The sequence below is a fragment of the Prinia subflava genome, chromosome Z (genome assembly GCF_021018805.1).
Source record: "Prinia subflava isolate CZ2003 ecotype Zambia chromosome Z, Cam_Psub_1.2, whole genome shotgun sequence".
NCBI classification, from domain to species: domain Eukaryota; kingdom Metazoa; phylum Chordata; class Aves; order Passeriformes; family Cisticolidae; genus Prinia; species Prinia subflava.
The window spans coordinates 90,567,357-90,591,213 of record NC_086283.1 but is presented as its reverse complement, the minus strand read 5'-3'; the positions used below and the strand labels follow the sequence as shown (position 1 = coordinate 90,591,213).

At 39.5% G+C, this 23,857-nt stretch overlaps 2 protein-coding genes across 22 annotated transcripts in view; one reads left to right on the top strand and one right to left on the bottom strand.

Moving 5' to 3' along the window:
* Positions 1–23,857, top strand: part of ESM1 (endothelial cell specific molecule 1) — a 74,215-nt gene that overhangs the window by 31,545 nt on the left and 18,813 nt on the right. The window lies entirely within an intron of this gene.
* Positions 5,591–11,601, bottom strand: LOC134563600 (granzyme A-like). The gene is made up of 5 exons (XM_063421643.1): positions 10,612–11,601; positions 9,758–9,905; positions 7,956–8,094; positions 7,027–7,299; positions 5,591–6,236 (listed from the first exon to the last, which is right to left on the bottom strand). Exons 1-5 carry the CDS (start codon positions 10,670–10,672, stop codon positions 6,078–6,080), a joined length of 780 nt encoding a protein of 259 aa, XP_063277713.1. The 5' UTR covers positions 10,673–11,601; the 3' UTR covers positions 5,591–6,077.

Below are 23,857 nucleotides of genomic sequence, written 5' to 3'. Positions count from 1 at the left end.
AATAACCGAGCAGCTGGAGACAGCATCTCATTATTGTTGGATCAGCTGCTGCAAACTGTCTGCAAGGCCTGTGCAGCCAGATGGGAAAGCTCAGCAGTGAGAGACATTACCAAACACAGATGAGACTGATGTTGTGAATGCATGGAGAACAATAGCTCAGATTCAATGTGCTCCTTTGAAAGAAATGTCTCCTCAAAGTGGTGCAGACAGTTAAAAACTACCCCCTATTCAGAACAGATTTCTGTCAGCTCCTTATTAATACATAAAGAGCCAATAGAGGAGGATAGTATGTTTCTCTACTGCAGTAAAGTGGAACAAGCCATAGTATGGGTGGTGAAAATGACTGGCCTAATCAGTGTAGAATTCTGATGTGTCTTCCTTTTCTCCTGTACATATTTTATTTTATAATTCACAGGGAGAGAATCTTGAATATAACCCTGAGCCCGGATCGGAGCAGGCTCATTTTTCTTGCCCTGGATGGGATGTCTTGTCTGTGAAAACAACATGGATCTGGGGAGAGTATGCACAGCAACAAGGCCTTTTAATAACAATTACTTGCATTCTTGTGACTTCTTTTTCTTGAAAGTCAGTGATTAATGTATTCAGCCCATTCAATAATTCAAAATATGTGTCTTCCCTCCAACAGAAACATGGCAGAAGATAGTAGAATTTATTTACAAGAACAAACTTTTCTTATCGGTCTATTATGTGAAATGTTAGTAGCTTGTCTTACCCTAAAGGAAAAATATTCTAAGAATATTTTTATTTCTGAAGGATAATGTCATGTATATTTACATTAAATTAGCAAACATGGAAGGAATCCAATCTGTGTAAAGTGCCAGCATGAAGTGTTAGGTTCTGCTTTGATCTTTGATTCTTGTAATAAATTTTACATTATCTTAGCATCCCCATTGATAACCACATGCTAATTAATGTATATTGCCTTGGATCATTCAAAGACAATAAGCAGAGACCAGTTCAGGGGTCTGTATTGCTCTGTGTGTCACATCAATTGTCATATGAAATCTGTCTAAATACTCTTAGAGTTCTAGGTTAAATATGTAACTAAATATAAATGATTTCTAGGAAATTCTTTATTTTTTTCATAACGGTAATGATAACTAGCATAATTAGGAAACCATCTTAACTGGATTTTTAATTGTTTCCTTTCCTTAAACCCAGCCACTATGTTTGACAATGACTGAAGATACAAACAACTGCATAATAATTCTATTATTATGCATAGTTATGTAATCAACTAATTAAGAATTCAGATGGACATAGTTGAAGGAGAATGCTGTTTGGCCAAACACAACTGTGAGTTCATTTCTTAAGTGTACTAGCTCAATTCTGGTTGCCAGCAAACTGTGCAGCTGTCACAGTATTGTGAATTTTATTTAGTGCTCACAAGGACAAAACCCCCTGGACTTTAACACATGTTTGCCTTGCAAGACTTGTACACTACCAACAGCTAAGTAAGGAGGACAGGACTGGTCCTCAGAAGCTGTTCAGATACAGATCAGTACTGCTATTCACTGTGTTCTGCCTACAAACACCTTCAGAGCTTTGCTTTCTTTGTTAGGAATGATCAGAGGCAAGGGGTAAGGATTCATTCTTGCATTTTTATATTAAAAGTCCTCTCAGCTCAGAAACTTGTATTGCTTGGATTCCTTTTTATTTTTTTTTTCCATAACTGAGAATTTATTTAGAATATTTCCTGTAGCTGGGGAAGAATAGAATATTAGGGGAGTAGAGTAGAGTCCATTGAAAACTACACTGTGGTCAAATGCATGAAAAGAGATGGGCAGGGGCACAAGTTATCTCTGTAAATGAATGTGAAACTGTCATGTCTAGCTCTCATGATTTTTAAAACTTCATCTTGTGCTGTTCACAAGTCGTGGTTGCTAGCCTTAGGTCTGGAAGGTTGAGACCACTCATCTGTTTTACCTAGTAAGAGACTGCAATAAACCTGCAACTCGGCTGCTGGGTTCTCATGTCATCTCTTGTGGTCTTCAAAGCCAAAGGTAATACTGGTTGTCAGCTGAGAAACTGCTACCAAGAAACTGATGTCTAAATATGGCAAATAACTTATACTGTGCCTGTCTTCTAATATGAACAAGTTTCTGGATGTTTTATCAGACAATTAGAATCTGGTTTAAATACTCAAAATAGTATTTTAAAAATTTTGAAAAGTTTTAGGAACATTAAAAATATCTTTTCCCATTTAGAATGTTAAAAAATGAGTAGAATTAGTCTCTTTGTTTATGCTTTTTTATTTTAATGTGACCAGAAATTCTCTCTTCCCTTTGGCAGCACCTAAATGGTATTTCTGTCATTTATATCCAGAATAGGAAGATGTGTATGACACGAAATGGGAGGCTGTAGCATGGAAGGACCTAACCAATACTGAAACCATGCTTGTTTTATTGATGCTGAAGTGTCAAAATAAGAAACTACAAGTTTCTCAGTCTAAGAATTGCTTGCATCTTGGTGACTTATTGCTCATTGTTGACTAGTCAAACTGTACTGCCCCAGATGTATTTTAGCACAATATCTAAAAGTGGGAGAAGCCACTGATTTCAAATTATGAGAGGACCTTGTTTGTGTGACTTGTAGGTCTGTTATGTGACCATGTCTGAGAAGACATCTAAGAGTGCATTCCAGACCGTAATTAATCTGGAGTGAAATTAAATGTATGCTGTAATACTTCTTTGTGAACGTGCAGAGTGTGAAGCTGCTGAAAGTTGACCATGGTCTTGCACAGCAGCCTCATTCTGCCAGTGCAGAGGTCTTAACATATGAAGTCTTGATCAAAATTTGAAATCCTGACTTTCTCCCTGTAGAATATGACATTCTTTTAGCTCATTGCCAGTTATGTACATGCCTGGTGTGTTGCTGAGGCCCAGGACGAGACAGAAATCAGAACTCATCTCTAAGGGGTCAACTTGTTCTGCGTCTGTGGTCTCCATGCACTGAAGGCTGAGTCTTCAGGAGTGACATGGAGGTTTAAGAACATTTAGGTTGACTAAAATCAGATCTTCATCCCTACAGTCCTGTCCAAGGCGGGGCACTGTACAACATGTAGAATCCAAAACTTCGCATCAAAAATAATTTTTGCCTGAAGAAAAAAATTAATTGCTCATACAGTGCATGTGTCTTTCTTCTCAGGTATATCAATATGACAAAACAATTGTCTGGAATGTAATGACCGAGGAATCCGTTTGTTCCCACACTTAAAAGAACAAAAGCTAGCAGACAGTGCCCTGTTCTGCCCCTGTATGATCTGACTTGATGCTACGTGAGTTTGTGTAATGCAGTTTATATCTGTTTCTTCCCTCCAGTTATCTGATATACCCAGACTGAGAAGAAAACAACGACATCAAATTATCATAGCATTTTTCTTAGCTAGTTTGGGTTCCATTCCATAGTGGTGAAACTCTCTTGTGAATGGGTTCATATCATGCCTCTTGAGCAAAGAACTCCCCTTCTAGAGGAAATTCAGTTCTCTCCTGCCCTTGCTTTTTCTTTTTTCTACAGGTTTGCACTATTGGCAGTAGTGACAGAGGCTGGAATTTTGGTTTTACCATGTAAGTCCAATTCCACAGGCATATTTTTCACAATTCACTAAAAACATCCATGTAAAAAACCTCAAATTTTAAAGTATTTTGGGGTAGGTCCTAAATTTACACATTTCTTCATGCATTACAAACTTCCACTTGGTTCAGAAATACCACCTGAAAAAATGGAGAAGTATTGAATTACAGGATTTGAGAGGGATTTTCCACTGACAAGGGTGTTCTGACTTTTGGGTAAAAAGAGAAATCAGGCTAAAGAGAAAGCAGAATGATGAAATAATCCAACAGCAAGATGAAAGAAAGGTAGTGGAAATATGAGAAGAGAAATGTAAGACTAATGTATGGGGATGCTGAAACAGCCCTACAGGCTTGAGGACTACAGCTTGATAAAATCTTCGGCACATGGCCAGAGCAGAATGAGACACGCGAAGATTTGTCAAGTCTCTGAGGGTGTCCTGCACTTTTCAAAATGGCTTAAAATAACAGTGAGATGGCTCTTCAGAGGTGTTTTGTAAAAGCAAAATGTTTAAATAATGGCAAAAATAATGAACATCATACAACAAAGAAAAAGCTGAGCATAGGTGTCAGAGAATCCCACTACAACACCCTAAAAAGCCCCGAGTACCTTTGTGCTCCTGCTTAAGTGCTGAATGACCTAGGTGGGCTATTTGGCACTTTGCCCAATGAAATTGGCAGCAGGGTTTGAGGTTACACTTCCAAAGCCCAATCAGTGCTTCTGTGCTGGCACTGAGCCAATCCTGATCCTCTCTACTTTGGCCTCCTTACATGTTTTAAGGTAAAATGAGACTCTTTCCCTTACACAGAAAACACCTGCTTGGGTGTGGAAACCCATTCCTACACAGGCTGATAAGGATATTTTTGTTTCCTGAAGGCTTTTAGGATTAGTTTTTGCCTGAGCAGGGGTTTGGTAGTTTTCAAGAATAAAAAAGTCTGAATTTACTTATTTCTTGTGTGTTTAAAGACAGAATCATGTCACTGCTTTGGGTGTTGGTAGCAGTGAGTGGGTCAAATCCTCCTCTCAGTTTCACTGATGCAATCTTATTTGCCTGAGAATCTTTTTTCTGCTCCTGCTTTGCTTTTGTCTTTGTGTCCCTTTGTGTGTACCTTTTGTGTGTTGAACCCAAGAGTAAGAAAAAACATTTAGGAATATGAATAGGAATGTGGAAAGTTCTTGCTGTATAATGTTTTGTAGCAAAAGGGGGAAAAAAGGTATTTTTCATCATCAAAACTTCCAGTAAAAATCCCTGTAGTTTAGGCATTCTTCATCTTCATCCTTCCTTACTTCTCTGGAGAAAACTAATGTCTCCTCTTAATGAGATCAGGTAAAGGCAGTTTTGTAAAAAGGTTTTAGTTTGTTCTTTCTCATTGTGTTTGTAAGTGGTGCTTAGTTGTTCAGGATGGACAGAGCAACAATTTTTAAATCAAAATCAATGCAAAATTTCTCCACCCTTGAATGTTCCCTGCTTTCTCTTAGCTAATGCCTATCTCCAAGTAAAAACCTCTTGAAGCAACACAAAATAAATCCAAGCCCTTTTTGAGGTGCTCATGGCATTGAAAATGCCCATTTTCTGTTAATATAGAGGCAACCAGAAACATTTTTCACAACAGGTCTATTTGCTGCTTGAGAAATGCTTGTTGAAGCACTTAAAAATTTCACTGCATCTCTGAAAAAGCAGTACTGGCATAATAAAATTCTGAGTGCTTTACATTATCAGTGCTTTATCATATTGAACTGTAACAGTTCCTGTAATTTCTCTGAAGCATGGGTTTTCAGATGATTTTTATAATAAAATGCTGCTTGTTTTGGCATGTTTTACAAACATAGAACATACACAGGTCATTACACAGATCATAAACAGGTCCTACAGATAGTACATAGACTACCCATACTGTAAGAAACAGAGCTTTCCACATAAATTGACAGCTGAAAGCAGTAGATTTTTATTGCTATTTCTTTATTAAATGCAAAGTACATGAGGGGATAAAATCTAGGGGTCTCAAGTACAAGACAGTTAGAAAATGAATACTTATGTCCCACAGTTGCTGCAAATACATTTTCTGAAGCTTAGAAGTCCACTACACCTATAAAACCAGGAGCTTTGCCTGAGACAAACAAAGTTTTTTGGGTGTCTTTACTTTTATCTAGCACGCCACTAACTTTCAGGGTATTTGTGGAAGTCCAGGCACAGAAGAGTGCTGTATCTACTCTAAATGCAGTGAGGACCCAAACAGATTTCTTGTTCTGAAATATCAATCCATGTAGAGCTCAGTGTGAACAGGCACTACTGGGATGTTGGAATCCTCAGCCCCAAATACCCACGATGACTCCATGGCTGACAGTATAAGCTATAAATGCTGTTGTAGCAGAACTGCACCAAGCTGCCAAAATTCAGTGTGAGAATAGCTCTTTCACCAGACTAATGAAGCTGCTTTTAAAAACCTGTTTCATTTACACAAATCACGTGGCCCAAACCCAATCTGTCAGGCCCCCCCTATGGTTTTCCTTATCCACTTAAGTTTCTGCTTTGTGAGTCGAGTGTAGACACCAGGGCTATTAGCCTCGCCACACCTCTTTGGCTTCCCAAATGAAGTGATGCCTTTCATCTCATTATTGCATATTAAAGGTCCACCGGAGTCCCCCTAGAAAAAGGGAAAATACTGTCAATTCAAATTAACAAAACCTAAAAAATGTTTCCTTTAAATAAAATTTTCACTTGTTAGATGGAGAAAATAAAATTGTAGCCAGTGTTATTAGGGATAACCTTTTCCTCCTTGGAAATGAAGATTTCCAACAGCAAAACAAATGAAAAAAGGCTTCAGAGATTTCAGTCTAATCTCTCAAATGTGCGTAAAGGGGAATGAATGTAGTTCAGTAGTAAGGATGAATTAGTCTTTTTGAAAATGAAGAAAAAAAGCTGAAAACTTTCCTCATAGAAAGTGTAAGTCTCCAGAAATGGATACCTTTTTTTTTTTGGTACTTTTTTTACTGCATTATTTAACTATTTTAAAATATGATAGTTCTTACATAGTTGTGTACTTGACTTGGTACCCAGTCAAAATGCCTTTTATCAGCAAAGTGTATTTCAAAGTCCTCTGACATCAAAGAAGTTGTTCCACTGAAGTCAGCTACTTGAGAATGGGCCCAAAAGCTGTTTTGTGGACATTTTAGTATTAAACTCATTTTCTTGAAGATGAGGATAGCTATCTGCCATGCCTGGATACAACTGCAATATCAAAAGGCTGTGAAGGTGAATTTACCCATCTCAAATTTTGATTTTAAGCTTAGAAGAACAATCCATAGTAAATTCATTTATATTTGATAAAACTCTTCATTGATTTGAAGAGAGACAGAGATTGTAAGTGTATAATGTTAGTACACTGTATTTTCTTTTTATTATACAATTTATGCAGCCATAGTAAATATACTTACATTACAAGAGTCCTTTCCTCCATTCTTAGCCCCTGCACATATCATGTTCTCTGTTATGACAGGTTTGCCATTATAATGATTTTTATTATTGCAGATTTCCCTTCTGATGACAGTGATGTTGACTTCCATCAGGGCTTTAGGCAATGTGTACGGAGGATTGGTAGTTGTACCCCATCCTGCTACTGTGCAAACTGTTCCTGGTTTGGGATCATCCTCTGAGGTAGGCAGGGGAATTGGTTTCACAGCTTTATTAAGTTTTGCTCTTCCCCGAAGCTGTAGAAGATGTGGAAAAAAGGTATTAATGGGGCAGAGTCTAACAGAGGCCCTTGCATATTAACCATTGGATCTTTCCCATTTTGGTAATTAATGCAATCCCTTTTTGAGATTCCTCAGTTCCTTGTGACAGTATTTATGTCATCAATGTAAGAATGAGGAAAACGAGTATTCTTTGTCTCGTGAAAGCCTACTTACTTTCTGCTTGTCTATTAGCTTTAAAAAAATCTGATTTTACTTCTCTGGCTCTCAGGCCATTTAGGAGACAAAATAACAGTAATTACTGATGCTGGCAAATTTGAGGATCCGGAAAGTCAGACAGTTTTAATTAGAACTGTTTTTCAGACAGGACATTGGCGCTTTTAGCCAAATGTTTTATCTGAATGAATCTTTATTCTTTTATGTAAAAGCCAGAAACTGAAATATCTTGATCAACCTCCAGAATTTGTCTACTAGCCATAGTAAACTTTACAGGAATTGTTGATTGCCTTAGTTACCAGTGCATCCCCAATTCCCCAGTCTGCTGGATTAGCAGACCAGACTACATCACCCCTGAAAAAAAGCCACCAGAAACTCCCTTGGCTCATCTCCCTCATAAGAAGAAAATAATTCAGTGTAGGAGATGTATATTCCACAAGTGATATATAAGTATGTACCTCCAGCAGCATAATGTCATTTTCCTTGGTGATGCGGTCATAGTGTGGATGAGGAATCCAATTTTTGATCCGAAAAGTCTGCTGGTCTTTTTCACGGTTTTGCAGCGAATGGGCTCCAAGAACAACTTTGCCTCTTTTCCTGAGGAGAGGACCACATAGTTATTGGGATTCACTTTAACTCTTATTTTTTTGCTGTTTAATGTGGTGCTATAGTGTCCAGCTGCTACAGTCTCTTTTCTTGTGCCTGGACAGCAACAGTAATACAGAAATATCTAACAGATGACACTGTTCATGCAACAGCTAAAAGAAAAAAATGACTCAGTGAATCAAAATTCATGCTATCTTATTTTCATCTTCTCAGGAGCACAGAAATGTTTCAGGTACCTGACTCTGTATCTATCCCTTTTGTTTCCTTTTGGGGACTGAATGAGTGGTGGATGCATCAGATTTGCTATGGGTACTTGTCTCACCAATTGTGCCTTCTGTAATTTGTGCTGAAAATTTAGGAAAATAGCACTGTTAGTTCAGAGATATCCTGACTGTATCGAAATATACCATTGCTTTGCTCTAACAGATTTCAACACCATTTTCTGAATCTGTGTGAGACACAGCTCACTCCTCTTCTTTAGGTTTTTCTGCACCTTCCTGTACTTACAAGGTCCTGAAGTGGTGGCAGAGTTGTGGCTGCTGCTGCTCTCTGACAGAGACACCTGCTTGTTTGGCCAGACAGGCAAGCAGGCATTACCACTGGCCACAGGCACAGCTGGTTTTGGGCAAACAATACATCCTACAGCTGAACAGGAGAATATTCTTGGAGCAGATGTGTGTGTTGGCCCTCATTCGTGTCTTACTGTGGACAACGCAGCCCTGGGAAAGTGATCGCTCATTTCCTTCGTCTATGGAGAACTGTCTGTTGGCTGAGCCCTCATTAAATTAATAATTAATTGTATTTTCTCTTAAAGGCAGTCTCATTTGGAAACATTCCCTGTGTTAATACACAGCTTTTGGGCCCGGTGCTCCCTGCTCCCTTTGTAGTAGGTCCCACATATCTCCCTGTCTGGACAGGGACAGGAGAGATGGATGCATTTCTCTGACGTTTGCAGAGTCCAGTGGCTCACAGTCTTGGTCAGGCTGTTGACAGAGCCTGTGTGAGGTCTGGCTCAGCAGCAGCTTCAGTCCTCCCCACAAGAGCAAGCAGGGGTGGGGTGTGTAATTCAAAACTCCCTTCTTGCCTTGCTGAAGGACTCAGTAGAGCCAAATATCCATTTGCATCTTGATTTGGGCAGGAGAAGAAAGAATGGCTGGCAAGCCAACATACCAAGTAAGGCAGCAATCTCTCAGTGTCTCCTGTCATCTGGAGGATTTTTGCTCCTGTGTTAACCACACTCTGTCTCTTTCTGTGGTGAACTGTGTATCTCTTACAGAATAAAAGCACAAGAATTTATTTTGGTTCTTAGAGTAGCAGTTTAGACTGGACACTCCTCTCATCTAGTGTACAGGTTGACTGAGAAAACAGGGATAAAGCTTTTCCCCAGATTCACTGCTTCAGTGTCAGTATTCTATGCTTGTGTGCAGCTAGAAGTTTTTAATTATCTCTTCAGAAACACTGGAGATCAGTATACCTTGGTATGTTTTTTTACTCACTACAACAAATTTGCTGATAGAACCTATAAAGCACAGTAATCAGAACATGATCATGGCCACGATAAAGGGATAAAATTACCAGAGATACTAACTCTCCTGTCTGAACAGAGATACCAGATACTCATTAAGGACAATTTCTGAATCAGAGTAGAACTTACTCTTTACAATGTGCAGCTGTTAACACCCAGTTTTCCTTGATTAAAGCTCCTCCACAAGTAACACCTCCTCTTCGACCTTTGATTTGTGCCATGAATGGTCTAGAGTGTCGTTGTACTTCATGTCCTCCAATGATATCCGCACACAAACCTAAATAAGTAAGCCACAAGACACACATCTGGGCTAACTAATGCTGTAAGACACTCCAAGTCTCTCAGAAAGCACAGCTGTTGTAATCAGAAAGCATACAGACACACAAGTATGCACATATGTCACCGTGATGGTCTTCAGGGTAGAATTTTAAAACTGCTCAGCAGTATCACTTCATTGCATTTCAACAATACTTAAATGAGATCAGTGGGATGAGCTTGGGCAAAACACCCACCAAAGTTTTGTGGCTTTTGGACAGATTTCTTTTCTTGAAGATTACTGATATGGTTAAGTTCTTAGCTTTCATTGCGATTAACAACCTCAGCTCTGCCATATCATAAATATTGTGCATGGAAACTGGACTATACAGTGTAAGCCACATTACATGAATCTCTTTTTCAGAAAAAGGGAAAATCAAGCAGTTAATGTATGTGTGTGGCTCTGGAGAGGACAATCAGATAACTATTATGTTCTCTACTCAGAATTCCTCCAAACAGCTCGGACTTTGTGCAGCTTTAATTAAGACTACCCTTCAGAAATTATTTTGGTTGTGTGAAAGATCAACCATATACAGACAGTTAGGAGGAGCTAATTATAAGGATTCAAATAATAACTGTGACTATTTCCTTTACATTAATACACATTGGCTTAACTAGAATTCTGTATGTCAGCAGTTATCTTCAAAAGTATTAAATTGCACACTTACCTCCATGAATTACCAGGAGAATGGCAGCAAGAAAGGTGTACTGATGGAGGAAAGCACCCATGATTTGTCTGATGTTCCTCCTTATTCACTGTTTAATATACCTCTATCTTCCTATCTATCTCTATATATGCATAAATGAAGAGGATGTGGGTTTGGTTATTCCTCTTAAGGGTGTTTGACTTTGTAACCACGACAAAGACAGAAGCCCTCCTCAGTGATGTGCCTTACAGCAGAAGCGTTAGTGAGAATTTGCGTCATCTGCTGTGGCGTGAAGGCAGGCTCTGCCCCACTACGTGTTCTCTCTGTGGCTTTTGCAGAGCACTGATGTATGAATATAGAGGTGGAACACAGTGGGACTCAGCTCACATAAATTTGGGCAGATTCAGTTGTCCACATGAAGTTGTATAGTTTCATTCCAGACACCTTAAGTGGCTTCCAGGTCAGACATGAGTTCCAGTCCATTCCCCATTAATGTAATATCTGTTCTGCTCAGGAGACCCTCAGGGCCAAGGAATCTGATGTTTTCTCATTTCAGGATCTGAGCCTACCTCATGAGCTTAGCACTGGCTGAGCATTCATACAGCATTGAGTGTGGTTTCATGGCCTATAGCTAGGGGTATCATGGCATTTAAAATGTCTTCAGGTGTTTTAGGTGTGGTGCACAAGGCCATCAGTCTTCTGAAGATGCTGTGTCAGATTTGCCAGCCCTGTGTCCGTGGCTGGAAGAGTATCTCAAATTTAACTGAATGCTGAGTTTTAGGCAACTGAATTGAGTCCTGAAAACTCAGGGTACTGGAACAGGCTTCCCAGCACCAGCCTGACAGAGCTCAAGATGTGTTCAGACAATGCTCACATGGTATGATTCTTGGGGTGTCCTGTGCAGAGCCAGGAGCTGGATTTCTACAGTCCTTGTGGGGTTTCTTCCAACTCAGCATATTCTATGATTCTGTGAATAAATCTTATCTAGAGCCTTGTAAAGACACAGTTTCTCCCTTGCAAATATACACCAAAATAATACAAATAACTGGCATCAATATTAAATAATTTGGAATATCAATTATTCTCTAACATAACTAGTTAATTGTCATTGTTACACAGACTGTAAGGTTTCTTGAAGTCTTGAACCTCACAACAGAAAACCTGCAGAAAAGAGTCCTACAATGAGATCCTTGCAGAAATCTTGTGGGTTCTAGCTGTATCATATTTTGAGTTCAGTCGACCCAGAATCGTGTGAATTTCACCTGTGGAATTTGGGCAGACCTTGCTCAAATTTGCTGATGCTCTCCCTTCTGGGACAGAAGTTAGCTTGGCAATTTTTCTGAAAAAGGCAGGTGTGGATCTAATTTTAGAGACTGGAGCTCTGTATCACTTATGTGTCTTTGTCGAGACACCAGTCACCTATGTAACATTGTGACAGCTCCATGCACTGCTAAAGCTCACCAAGATTTAATTTTCTTTACTTTTTCTCCTCATTACTAGTACATCCCCTGTAATTATCATCACTTCGTAGCACTGGTGTCTTTTTCACAGTGTTCTCCTGAGCACAATATCACCAGGTATCATAGGTACAATTCTTTCTTTTATCAGTCACAATTATTCGACAAAGTCTGATTATATGATATTGTAATTAGCACTCTTACCATATTGAAGCTGTTTCCTGTCTGGACTATGCAGAGGCATGATCAGGACAAGCACTTGTGAGCAAAAATCCTGTATGCTCAGACATGCCTAAACTTGTAATGCTGCAGTGATTCATCCTTGGGTGGTCCCATGTGAGGTGCAATGGCCAGTAAAAAGAGGTTTGGTATGTATCATCCTATATTTGCCTGATCTCTTTTCAAGGGAAATCTATTTGAAAGACACACAATAAAACATCAGCAAATGTTGCTAGATGTTTTCCAAGTAAATAGATAGAGGTAAAGCTATGTCTTCTGTCTAAAACCACATCTTCTGTAGCCAGTTCATACTTTTTTCAGTTTCTAGTTGTGCTTCTATTTACTTCCAAATCATACTTCTAAAGATGTTTTTTTCTGAAACTCTGGAAAACTAGGTACTAGCATATCCATGCCTCTTAAAAAGTCCCCTCCAATTCTGAGAGATCCATTGACACTGATAATTAGAATTAGAAATATACAGTCTAAACTATTCAGTATCAGTTGGTGACTTTCTGTGCAAGCTTCTAAATGACCTCTCTGACTATCTGCAAAATCCCTGATGGCACGGGTATTAAAGAACAGATTGATATGTACATAACCAGAACCAAGTTTGTGCCCAAATGCTTTGTCAGAGAGTTCTCTTCATCTTTTATTTTACATTATTGAGCCTGAAAATTTGACATAAATTTCTTAGAGTGTGCAATTAGTTGACTGGTGCTCATTTGGTTATGGCAATAAATTAATTTATGGTGAAGCTTAGATTCTATTGGCCTTTTGCATGTAAAGAGAAACCCCAAGGCAAAGCTTCCTTCTCAAGTGAAATTCTTTTATTAGCTCCCCTGTTGCATACTCAATTGGTCTTCGAGAGGAGTGAGGTACTGTAAGCATAACTCCCCATCCTTTCTCCCTGCAGTGCTCACAAAGCAGAGCTGCTCACCTGGCAGAAGCCACTGCCTGAGTAAAAGAATAGGGAGTACATGCCATTCTATTTCCAGCCTCTGCCTTTGGGGAAGTTGCCTATGGGCTTTAGACCCATGGGTCAGTGGATCACTTTCAGCTCTGTCCATTACTTTGCTGATGTCTTCTATTCCTTGTCTTATACTCTGTTATTTTTGACCATTTTCCTTCTGCAGTGACTGCGCTCCTTTTTCCTTCATGCTGCTTTCTTTGGTGCTTGAGGTGAGCATCAGATGTGATTTTAGGACATCAGTTCAGGAGACCAATTTAAACAATTTAAACTGTGCCTCTAAGTTTTCCAGGTTTGCTGGTGCTGAGTTCAGGCAGTCTCAGCTCAGCTGAAGGGCTGTTTTTCTTGGGCTGGGGAGGGAGGGCAGAACAGTGGTGCAGAGGCAGAGCTGCCACACTTTCCCTGTCTTCTCTTTGGGCTGCCCCATCCCCAGTTGCACCCTAATGTGTCTGGACACATCCCTTAGTTGTTGGGAGATAGATTCCCAGGGACCTGCTGGGGAAAGGGCAGAACATGTGCTGGGGCATGCCTATTTTATTTTCTTCTCTGGTACCAGTGCCTCGTGATCCTTGCCTGGTTGTCTTTTCTGTCTCAACTATTCACTCAGTGTCCCTGTTTCCATTTATTTGCTATGTGATATCAATGGAAAATGTAGTAGCACAAAAATACAAGTAAATGTAGTAAACTCAGGGAGTCCTCAAAGCCTCCCAGCAAAACAGCATTCCTTCTATGGTGTTGATAGTACTTGGCAGAAAAAATCTAGCATTAGATATTATGCTCTGGATACACAAACTTTCTCCTGTTTGGCCACAGCATGAACCTGTTTCCTATTTTGTCTCTTATGCTGCTTTCCAGTCCAGCTTTTTATTGGGGGGGACAAAGCCATAAAGAAAAAAGATGATTATACCTTTAGGACTCTCTTTGCAGACATTGCCTGTGGCTAATCTCCAGTGGGTGAATAATTCTGGGATTAGATGGAGAATGATTTCGGGGGAGCTGGATCTGGCACTTTTAGGAGCTGATGAATTCTAATTGCTATTTGTTTTCTTTTAAAAGAGCTTTGGAAGAGTCTTCTGAAACATGAATTGTGTTACATTGTGCTGCACTGTGTGCATGTTTTCCAACTGGGTTCTAACCAATAAGAGTCTGTGACATAGAAATAAACATTTCAATGTTACAATCTCATTCAACGATGAGATTGAGACTGAGAGCTGCCATTCTGTAATTCTTGAATAAAAATGAAAGCTAATTATATTGCGCATGTGTATTTTGGGCTCTTTCTAAAGATATGGTAGCAAGTTTTGTAACTTCACACAAGGGGAAGTTGTTGTGGTTTTTTTTGTAGCAGTTTACCAGCAAGGCAGCAAAACATACATGCAGACACAGTGTAGAAATGTCTTTTTCATTATTTTATCTTCTTTGTGTGACCTCAGATTAGATTTTTTTTTTCATTTGGCACTTGCAGGGTCTAGGGTTTTCTGTATTGGAAAGCTGCACCCCCACAATTAATTTTAACAAAATACAAATTGGTTACAAATTGGCTTACATGGGTGTGGCTAGTCTTGGCTTATCTTTTATATCCCGTATTCCTTAGCTTATAAAATAACAGATGTTTGACTACTCTCAGTGGCTCTTGTTAATTTACATATGAATATTTTTCAGTCCTTCATCTTAAGATGTTACCTGGGCAGTGGAATTCTGTGGAGCAATTAGTAGGTATGGATGTACCTTGGTCCACAGGAGTGACTTTTGTACTATATGTGCACTGAGTTTACTCTATTTAGGGGTCCACAGTTTAGGAATAGTCCTCTCCTCTCCTCTCCTCTCCTCTCCTCTCCTCTCCTCTCCTCTCCTCTCCTCTCCTCTCCTCTCCTCTCCTCTCCTCTCCTCTCCTCTCCTCTCCTCTCCTCTCCTCTCCTCTCCTCTCCTCTCCTCTCCTCTCCTCTCCTCTCCTCTCCTCTCCTCTCCTCTCCTCTCCTCTCCTCTCCTCTCCTCTCCTCTCCTCTCCTCTCCTCTCCTCTCCTCTCCTCTCCTCTCCTCTCCTCTCCTCTCCTCTCCTCTCCTCTCCTCTCCTCTCCTCTCCTCTCCTCTCCTCTCCTCTCCTCTCCTCTCCTCTCCTCTCCTCTCCTCTCCTCTCCTCTCCTCTCCTCTCCTCTCCTCTCCTCTCCTCTCCTCTCCTCTCCTCTCCTCTCCTCTCCTCTCCTCTCCTCTCCTCTCCTCTCCTCTCCTCTCCTCTCCTCTCCTCTCCTCTCCTCTCCTCTCCTCTCCTCTCCTCTCCTCTCCTCTCCTCTCCTCTCCTCTCCTCATTCCTGGCCTTATACAACTGCTATCTGGGACAAGTATGTAGGAGTTTTTTGTGGAGGAACTCTTGTGGAAAAACAATGGGGTTTGGCAGCAGTGCATTGTGAGTAACTACCTTAAAATAGGGCAATTTTAATTCTTCATTCAAGTGAGGCATGGTGTGCCTGTAAGTGAAAAAAGGTGACTCGTGATTTTTAAATAAGTTGTTAAAAGCTGCAGTTCTCTCACTAAATTGATCCTAGAACTTGTCATTCTGGTTTTAGTCACTATAAACTACTGATCTGCATTGCAGAGTTACCTTCGTTAGTCAGACCCTGCTGAAGTTACAGCATAAATAGTATGCTGTTAAAAGACCAAATTAATTATTTATGGTTGTGAAACAGCAATGTCTTAGAGAAGGAAATATGACCCAAGTTTTTTTTAAACAAATCTTACCTGTGTGCCTGGAACTAAGTCTCAAAATACTCTCAGAGATGAAGCTGAATTAGATGGGGGCATTATTCCTCTCACGTTGAGTGACCTGGGCTCACAAACCCAGAATGTCACTCATGACTGTGACAAGGAGCCCTGTCCTTTTGACAAGTTAAATGTGAGCAGAAACACCTCTTCCCCAGGTGGGATGCCCCAGGTCAGCTCTGCTGTTGAACAGCTGACTCAAGGTAAGGGGGACATCTACTGTTCACATTAGGAAATAAAATGCACTATTTTTTCTTAAAATGTTCCCTGAATTGTATTTTAGTTCTGCAATTTTTCTTTCTTGCTTTGACTGTCTGAGAGGAAACCAGTCACAATTAGCCTGTGCAAACCTGACCACCTTAAACACAGTACGGGCAAGCTGACCAACCTTCTTCTATGAGTTAGTCTGAAATAGAGGACACAGCTCCTTCTAAGTGAATTTGACTTCCACTACTTTTCAGCTGAATCAGGTTTGGTTGTAAGGGTAGAAATATTCATTGCTAGCATTCTCTGTTTTGCAAGTTTACAAAACAGAATCGAGTTGATTTACAATCAACAAAATCTTCCTTTTTGGAATTAAGGGACTTTTTAATGGGATTTGGAGTCTCTAATTCTTCAGTCAATATGTCAGATATAGCCAGTCAGGTAAATAAAAATTACAAAAATTCAGATTTGTTAGCTGTTCAGTGGAAAGGGCATTGTCTGTCTCTGGTGCTGTGGAGAATGTGCTCTGGTCACTGAGTTGGGTTTCTAACAGCACAGTCTTTTGGGCTGTCTTTAAGTCTTTGTCACTGGGGCAAGCTGAACCAGCCTGGTTTCCTTCTCCTGAGCTGTAAGACAATGCTCACAAAACTCAAAGCCACCAAAGCCTATTCTGTGCCTGGTGAAATTGCAGTTCTTGTAAAACTTCCTAACTAATGGATCTCAAGTGTTAATCATGTCTGAAATAATTGTTTTCTTAGGCAAAACAGCATGAATTCAGCAACCTGAATGTCTGTGTGACCTGCTACAGTCACAGATCTCTGTGTTTTGAGAGACATATTCTTGCTGAGGAATTGTGCTTTTTAGATAAAAGGAGAAATCTTTTGACTACAGCACTGCCTTTGCAGCTATTTTTACCAATAAAATTTCATGTATAAATAAGTGAATTATTTCTTTCAGTGAGACATGTATCTTGAATGAAGAAAATAGTTATTTTGTAATTTGTATTGATAAATTCTTTGTTCTGGCTTGAATAAATTTTCCTTATAGTGAGGTTATGTTCTGAAAATGAAGCATAGGAAACCAGTGGTATGTGTTCTACAATGTCAAATTATTTGGCTTCATTAGGTTTAGCAGGACAAAATAAAGAAACAAAATGTTAATAAATACATTTCTGGTGATACTTGTAGAGCTTGGAACAGAAAGGAATTTATTGGTTACTTAACTCTTAATGTGTACTAGCAGGAAGTGAATGAGCAGCTCTTCGAATTTTAGCATTCTCCCATTTTTTTAATATTGGGGTGTCTTGGGTTAGGCAACACACATCTTTCTTCCTTAATGTGGTGAATTCTGTGTTTAGAAAATTAAAACCAAAAAACTTATTCATATTAAAGATACTCACTTTAGCAGAGCATTTACTGTATGCATAATGCTCAGGGTAAGTGTTAAGTATTGATGATCCTGACATCATCCTGTCAGGATGATCCTGACATGCTACTGATGTAAGCAAACTTTCATTCCTTTGCAGGATTAGGTTATAAATCCAAAGGAGACCTTTCACAGAATAATGAAAGGCATCAGTAGCATCAGTCCTTGTGCAAGCAACTCCCCTTATAAAGATGGGAGGCTTTTTCATGAAATTAATTCCATACTCTGAAAATCTCTGGAGGTCAGCTATCATACAATTATTTCATTAAACTATATTTGCAGTAAAAAACATTACTTTATAGGGGAAAAAAGACGCTCATGTCAAAACATTGAAATGAATTATTTCCTGCTCTGTTCTAATCATGTTGTTGTAAAATGAAATGGTATTGTATTACATGTCTTTTGATTATCTTCAGAGAAGTTGCTCAGTTCCTGTAGTGACTTTCTCTTCCTATATTTTCTATAAATTACAGAATAGATTAATTGGATGGCAGAGTTGTTCTTGGAGCTCATTGGGCACTCATTGCTGAAAAAGAAGAGCAGATATTTGGGATTATGGAAACTTTTCCTCATTATTAGTTTGACAGGCCTCCCTTTGATAATGATATAATGCTCCACAAGGTATTGTTTTAATTACTGCTGTGTTTTTTGAAAGGAATTTTGCTGATGATCATTTTGGCTACTCTTTGCTATTGAAGAGTACATTCTGATAGCTTAACAGTATCACAGAGCAGTCTTCTTTTGATTGCATTAATCTAGATGAAGTTAGAGGATCACTGGCTCTGTGATCAGGGATGGTATTTCAAGCCCATTCTGTGGTTTAAAACTCCCTTTTAGTCCATTCACTGCAGCAACCCCTCCAAACCACAAAGCACATTCTTCAGTAATTCTTCTAAGGCAATGCTGAAGGGATGCATGCAGTGGAGTCTGGCCCTCTATGCCAGAGTTATAACTTGTGCTGGACTAAGTAAAAAGAGAGATGGAACTTACTGTTAATTTTCTGGGGTAACTAGGTAATGTGAAAATGTGGATAATACAGGACATACAGACCCAGCTGTAGGGGCACAGTGGTCACAAAGTGGAGGAGACTCAGGACACTGCAGAATGAATCATGGCAGGGGGATTGGAACTAGATGATCTTTAAGGTCCCTTCCAACACTAACATTCCATTCTATGATTCTATGACTGGAAATTTGTGAGAGACTTTATTGCTATGAAAAAGACATGTTAAAACTTTGTTTAGTTTAGATGTGCCAATCAGGATGAAGAGTATAGGAATTTGAGCCTGGGATTATCTCTTAACTTCAGGTATATTTCTTTAGCTACAGTGCTCTCCTCACACACTACCTGTAGTTATGGGAGAAAAAAGCAGTGTCTTGATTCTCTGATCCTTTCCAGAAGTCAGCATCAGAATAGTACAGAATTAACTGCATACCCAAAAGGGCTGTTTGGATCTTGCTTTTGATGCTGAATCCAGAAGAGACAATTGATAAAGAAGTGAGAATCAAAATTTATACCAACAATAAAAAATATATTTTGAAATAGAATTTTGATAGCACTCTGCTGGTCCACAGCATTTGCATCAAAGGCTCCCTCAAGTTTGAAAAGCAACTTCTCTTTCATCACATGAGGGGATGTAAGCCAACTGCTCCATTTCATAGGCTGGAAAAGGTTGGAGGCAACATTTCCAAACATGCTTGTGCACTGCAGGTGGCACTGCATGCTCCTCTGGAGAGAAAGGGACACACTGACAGCTGCTTCTGATTTGTCTTCCAGGGATATTCAGTCAGGCAATTAATCTGTGCTTGTCAGAACTGTGGGATTGTTTCTTTTGGAGAAAGATGTGAAAATACAAGCATACCTGGAGTTTATACGTGGCTGACTGAAGAATATATTGACTGGATAAAAAGAACCATTTCCAGTGACACAGATCCATGAAACAGTCAAGAGCATTTTGTTAAATAGTGTGCTGTGAATTAGAGCTGGATGCTGCTGCTTTAATGCACCACCTTTGAAATGTACCTTCCAGCTTTTCAGCTTTGCTGACACCACCACAGCTTCATGAGAACAGTTCAAAATATCCACATTTGTACAGCTAACACCTTTATTAATCTTTAGCAGGAGACAGCCACCTAGAAAACATAATTTGATTGGATTCCACTCTACTTCTTACTGGGATGGGAAAATGTTCATTGCACCTGGGATAAAGCAACATTTGTTAATGTGTAATTACACAAAAATTCAGTTTCAGACTGATAGTGAATGAGATGTCTGCTGCATGAGAAAAAATAGCACAAAAGCTTAAAATGTTCAAATATTTATCTGTGATGTTATTATACCCCAAATACCTCATTTTACTTTTCATAATACTTATTTTTGAATATTTCTTCATTTAAATTCAATTTCAAAAAGATAAAACATTAAACAGAAACAGTTTTCCAATTAGTCTTCATTATAAAGATACAAATATATAGAGAAAAAGAATGTCTGTCTTTTTCCCTCAATTTTTTCCTTTTTTTTTTTTTTAATTTTTTATTTAGTTTTTGGAGTTGTGCATGTGTTCTTTTTGCAGTAGTGTTGGGTCTGGTGTTTTGTTTTGTTTTGTTTGTTTGTTTGTGTTTTGTTGATCAAATAAACTATATAATCTCTAAGCTTGTTCATAATCTCACTCTTTCAGTTAATAGTTTGCTCAAAAAGTATAAATACTGATTGTAATAGATGTAATTATAATTCTTTAACACAGTTCCTATGTAACATCTGTCAAAACAACTAGACTCTGGCTATGGATTTCAACAGATTTGTAGTAACAGAAGGACTTGGTGTGTTTCTGAAGAAATCTGTGTGAACTTGCTGTACTCCATTACCTCTCAAATATTTTCTAGTCCTTTTATAACTAACAGTTACGAAGTGACCTTCTGCAGGGTTTCTCTGCCTCTGTGCTTATTGTACTAAGATGCACCAAATACTGTAAACTTTGGGATGTTGCAGAGGCATGAATAAATAACTTTAGCACAACAACCTGCTGGCCTTGATTATTGACCAAGGACCATGTTACAATTCTGAGCAGAGCAGAGCAAGGTCATAACGGATATTTAAGTAGGAAAGAAGAAATCAGACACCACAAAACTGGGTTGGTCTTAGGCCACAGTGCAATAAAACCTGCCACTGTGGTGTGTGAGGGCTTAGACCCAGTTCTTGTTCAAGGTAGACCTTAGAAGAATCCTTGTCAGTGGGATTTGGCTTAGTACTGGAATACAGCGAGAACTGGGAAAAACTGAGGGGAAAAATCAAAAGATATATAAAAGTGGAAAGGATAATGTACCATTGTTCTCAGTTTACTGCTGGGGGTCTCAGAGGGTGTTGCAACACACATTAGTCCCTTTTAACTTTGTGAGGTAAATGACAGCAGACTTTTCACACCAGGCAGCCCAATGGCCACCAATTGGTGTTTAACTTGGCAAGCCTTTCCCTCTCTCACTCATGTGAACAGTAGCTGCCTCTGTCACTGATGGAAACATATCACACTGATGAGTGATAAAATCTGGAAACCGTAACCCAACACGTTTGTTGCAGTTCAGAGGCTGGACTTCCTGTGTCCTGATCTCCTGCAATTAGTTCTTTCACATCATCTTTTTTCTGTTTATGGGTAAAGGAGTATGCTGAAGGGTGTTGCTGCTAGGCCTGACTGACCCTGCCCATCCCCTGTGGCTCCTCCACACACCCCCCACTTACCAGGACCCATCTCAGCCCCCAGGGCCAGTAGTCCCTCCCCCAGCAACAGTCAGCAGGTGCAGCCTTGACTCAATTTCTGCCCACCCTGAGGCTTTATTCCTTCCCCATGTAATAGGAGGGAAGTATTTGCAAGCTCTGAAATACCTGTGTCTTGAGAGAGTTCCTGCCCTCCCACCTCCCTGTGTGAGGAGGGGCACTTTGGGCCAGGGAGGGTGGCAGGAGTTCTGCAAAGTGTCCCATAATTCTGAATTTTGTTAGTGCCTCTGAAAACACGGGCAAAGGATAACTGGTTCTGCAGCTGGAGATGGGCAGAAGAAAGGTCCAGGAAAAGGAGGTGACCACTGGTGTAATTCACTGCTAAAAGCACTGCTGGGCTGGTTCTCAGAGCTGAGATCAAAACAGGAAAGGCACTGAGAGTAGCTCCATGTATGTTACAGTTTTGCAATGACAGACACCAACAAAGCTTGAAAAAATTAAGCTGGAAACACATTCTTTACCAGATTGAAAAGAGCTAATTTTCAGCAGCTTGTGGCAGAGTTTACTACACATACTAACACATACTACACATACTAACATAGCATTTGAAATTCCACTTTCACTCAGTCACAGAAATTTATCTTGTCTCTTATAACCCAACATGCCTTAACACTAATCTCCAGGTGGCTGTGAGGTGCCCCCTTGGGCAGTATCTCCCAGTTCCTAAACATTGGATTCTTCTAGCAGACCAGCTCTCCTGTGCTATTTTTATCTTTACTGGAAATTTATGAGTGGATTAAGGGATTCTGCCTCAGGAATCCTCCTGCCCTTGGCCAGGCGTACACTCCTGTCCATGCTTTCACTTCTCAGCTTCGTCTATGCCGAGCTGAATTCTCTGTCACACTTTTGCCTCTGTACCTGTTTTCACTGAGGTCTTCCAGGTAAGCAATATTTCTTAAGGATTACTTTCTGAGAGGTCTGACTTGGTTGTTGTCTGTGATGTAGTCATGGCTGGGCATAGAGAGCAGCCCCCAAGGCTGACCAGGCTGTGTAAAGAGCTGACAAATGGCACTGACGTGTGGTGTGGCACTGAGCAGAGCACACAGTGCTGACACACAGCCCTTGCCTCTGTCCATGAGAGGGACTGACAGCTCTTACACATCACTCTGGAGTGCAGGTGCAGTGCAGGTTTAGTCCTTCAGCTCATACTGCTCTTGTGCTGAGCAGTAGTGCCTGATGTTCTATACTAGTTTTGGCTGTACATCTAATGCACTGCATGCTTTATTTTTTGTTAATTATTTTTTTAAACAAGCTCCTGTTTCTCAGTAGAGAGGGTGTCATTATCTATTGTCAACAACTGTTGTTTCCTGAAAGTGTGGTGGTATGTTTGAAGCATCGACTGCCTCCACAGCTTCTAGTCAAAGTCTTTGTTTTATCTTCTGACTACAGAGCTGCCTGCTATCTAGCAAGCTGTAAAAGTAACCTTCCTTTTGGGCAAAGCAATCTGGCATCAGGAAGAAACATTTAGAAAACAGGATTAAAACAAAACAAGCCATCAGATTTTCAAGATAATTTTCTTGAATACTTGCCAAAAAGAAATAAACTCAGAAGACTCTTTCCGACTCTGAATTGGTCAGTTTATCATAGTCAGACAAGTTATAGCAAGTAATATGCATGTCTTCTACATCTTTTAATTACAGATTGGTAATTTCAAAAATGTATCCTAATCTCTTAGTGACTTGGCAGCTGGTTCAGACACTTTTATGCAGTATGCTTATAACCACACAATCATTTGAATGAGCTCATTTTGGATTGACTTATGCATTTCATAATTAATGTCTAACAGATTACAAGTAGGTTTAATTTAATCACAATCCAATTCAAGGTGGCACAGGTTTTTTCAAAGCAAGGAAGAACAGAAAGATGAGCAAAAAAACCTTTATTTTAAAAAGCCCTTATATAATGATACAATAGGAACTTACATACCTTAGCTACTTGCAAAGGTATATATTAGATTTAATATATAAACAATAGGGTTTCAGAGACTTCATTCTGATGAATTATTAATACTTTTTTGGTAAAATGCAAAAAACTTTGCCCTATTAACACATTCTTACAGCATCTTTATTTCAATAAAAAACAAGCCTCTCTGCAACCACATTGAAAATCAAGACAGGGATAATTAGAACAGTAATAATATCAGTAAGGGAAAAAAATTAAATATTACTTTAATCACTCTCAATCAGCCCTGTACTAAAAAATAATAGTTGTGAGTATTCTGTTAACTATTAATGAACAAATCCAGAGAAAAGCCATGAAGATCATTAGAGGGATGGAGCACTTCTCCTTTGAAGAAACACTGAGACAGTTGGGATTATTTATCCTAGGGAAGAGAAAGCTTTGTGGTCACCTAATTGCTGCCTTTCAGTACCTGATCAAGAAGGATGGGGAGGGACTTGTTACAAGAGCCTGTGGTGACGGGACAAGGGAGAATGGCTTCAAACTGAGAGAGAGTAGGTTTACATGAGAT

What these genes read in the sequence shown, in the direction of transcription:
- LOC134563600 (XM_063421643.1), bottom strand. Translation starts at nt 10,672, where the DNA reads ATGGGTGCTTTCCTCCATCAGTACACCTTTCTTGCTGCCATTCTCCTG. An exon ending in ATGACATTATGCTGCTGGAG is followed by an intron (nt 7,300 to 7,955) that starts GTACATACTTAT and finishes CATCTTCTACAG; the next exon opens with CTTCGGGGAAGAGCAAAACT. An exon ending in GAGGAAAGGACTCTTGTAAT is followed by an intron (nt 6,237 to 7,026) that starts GTAAGTATATTT and finishes CCCTTTTTCTAG; the next exon opens with GGGGACTCCGGTGGACCTTT.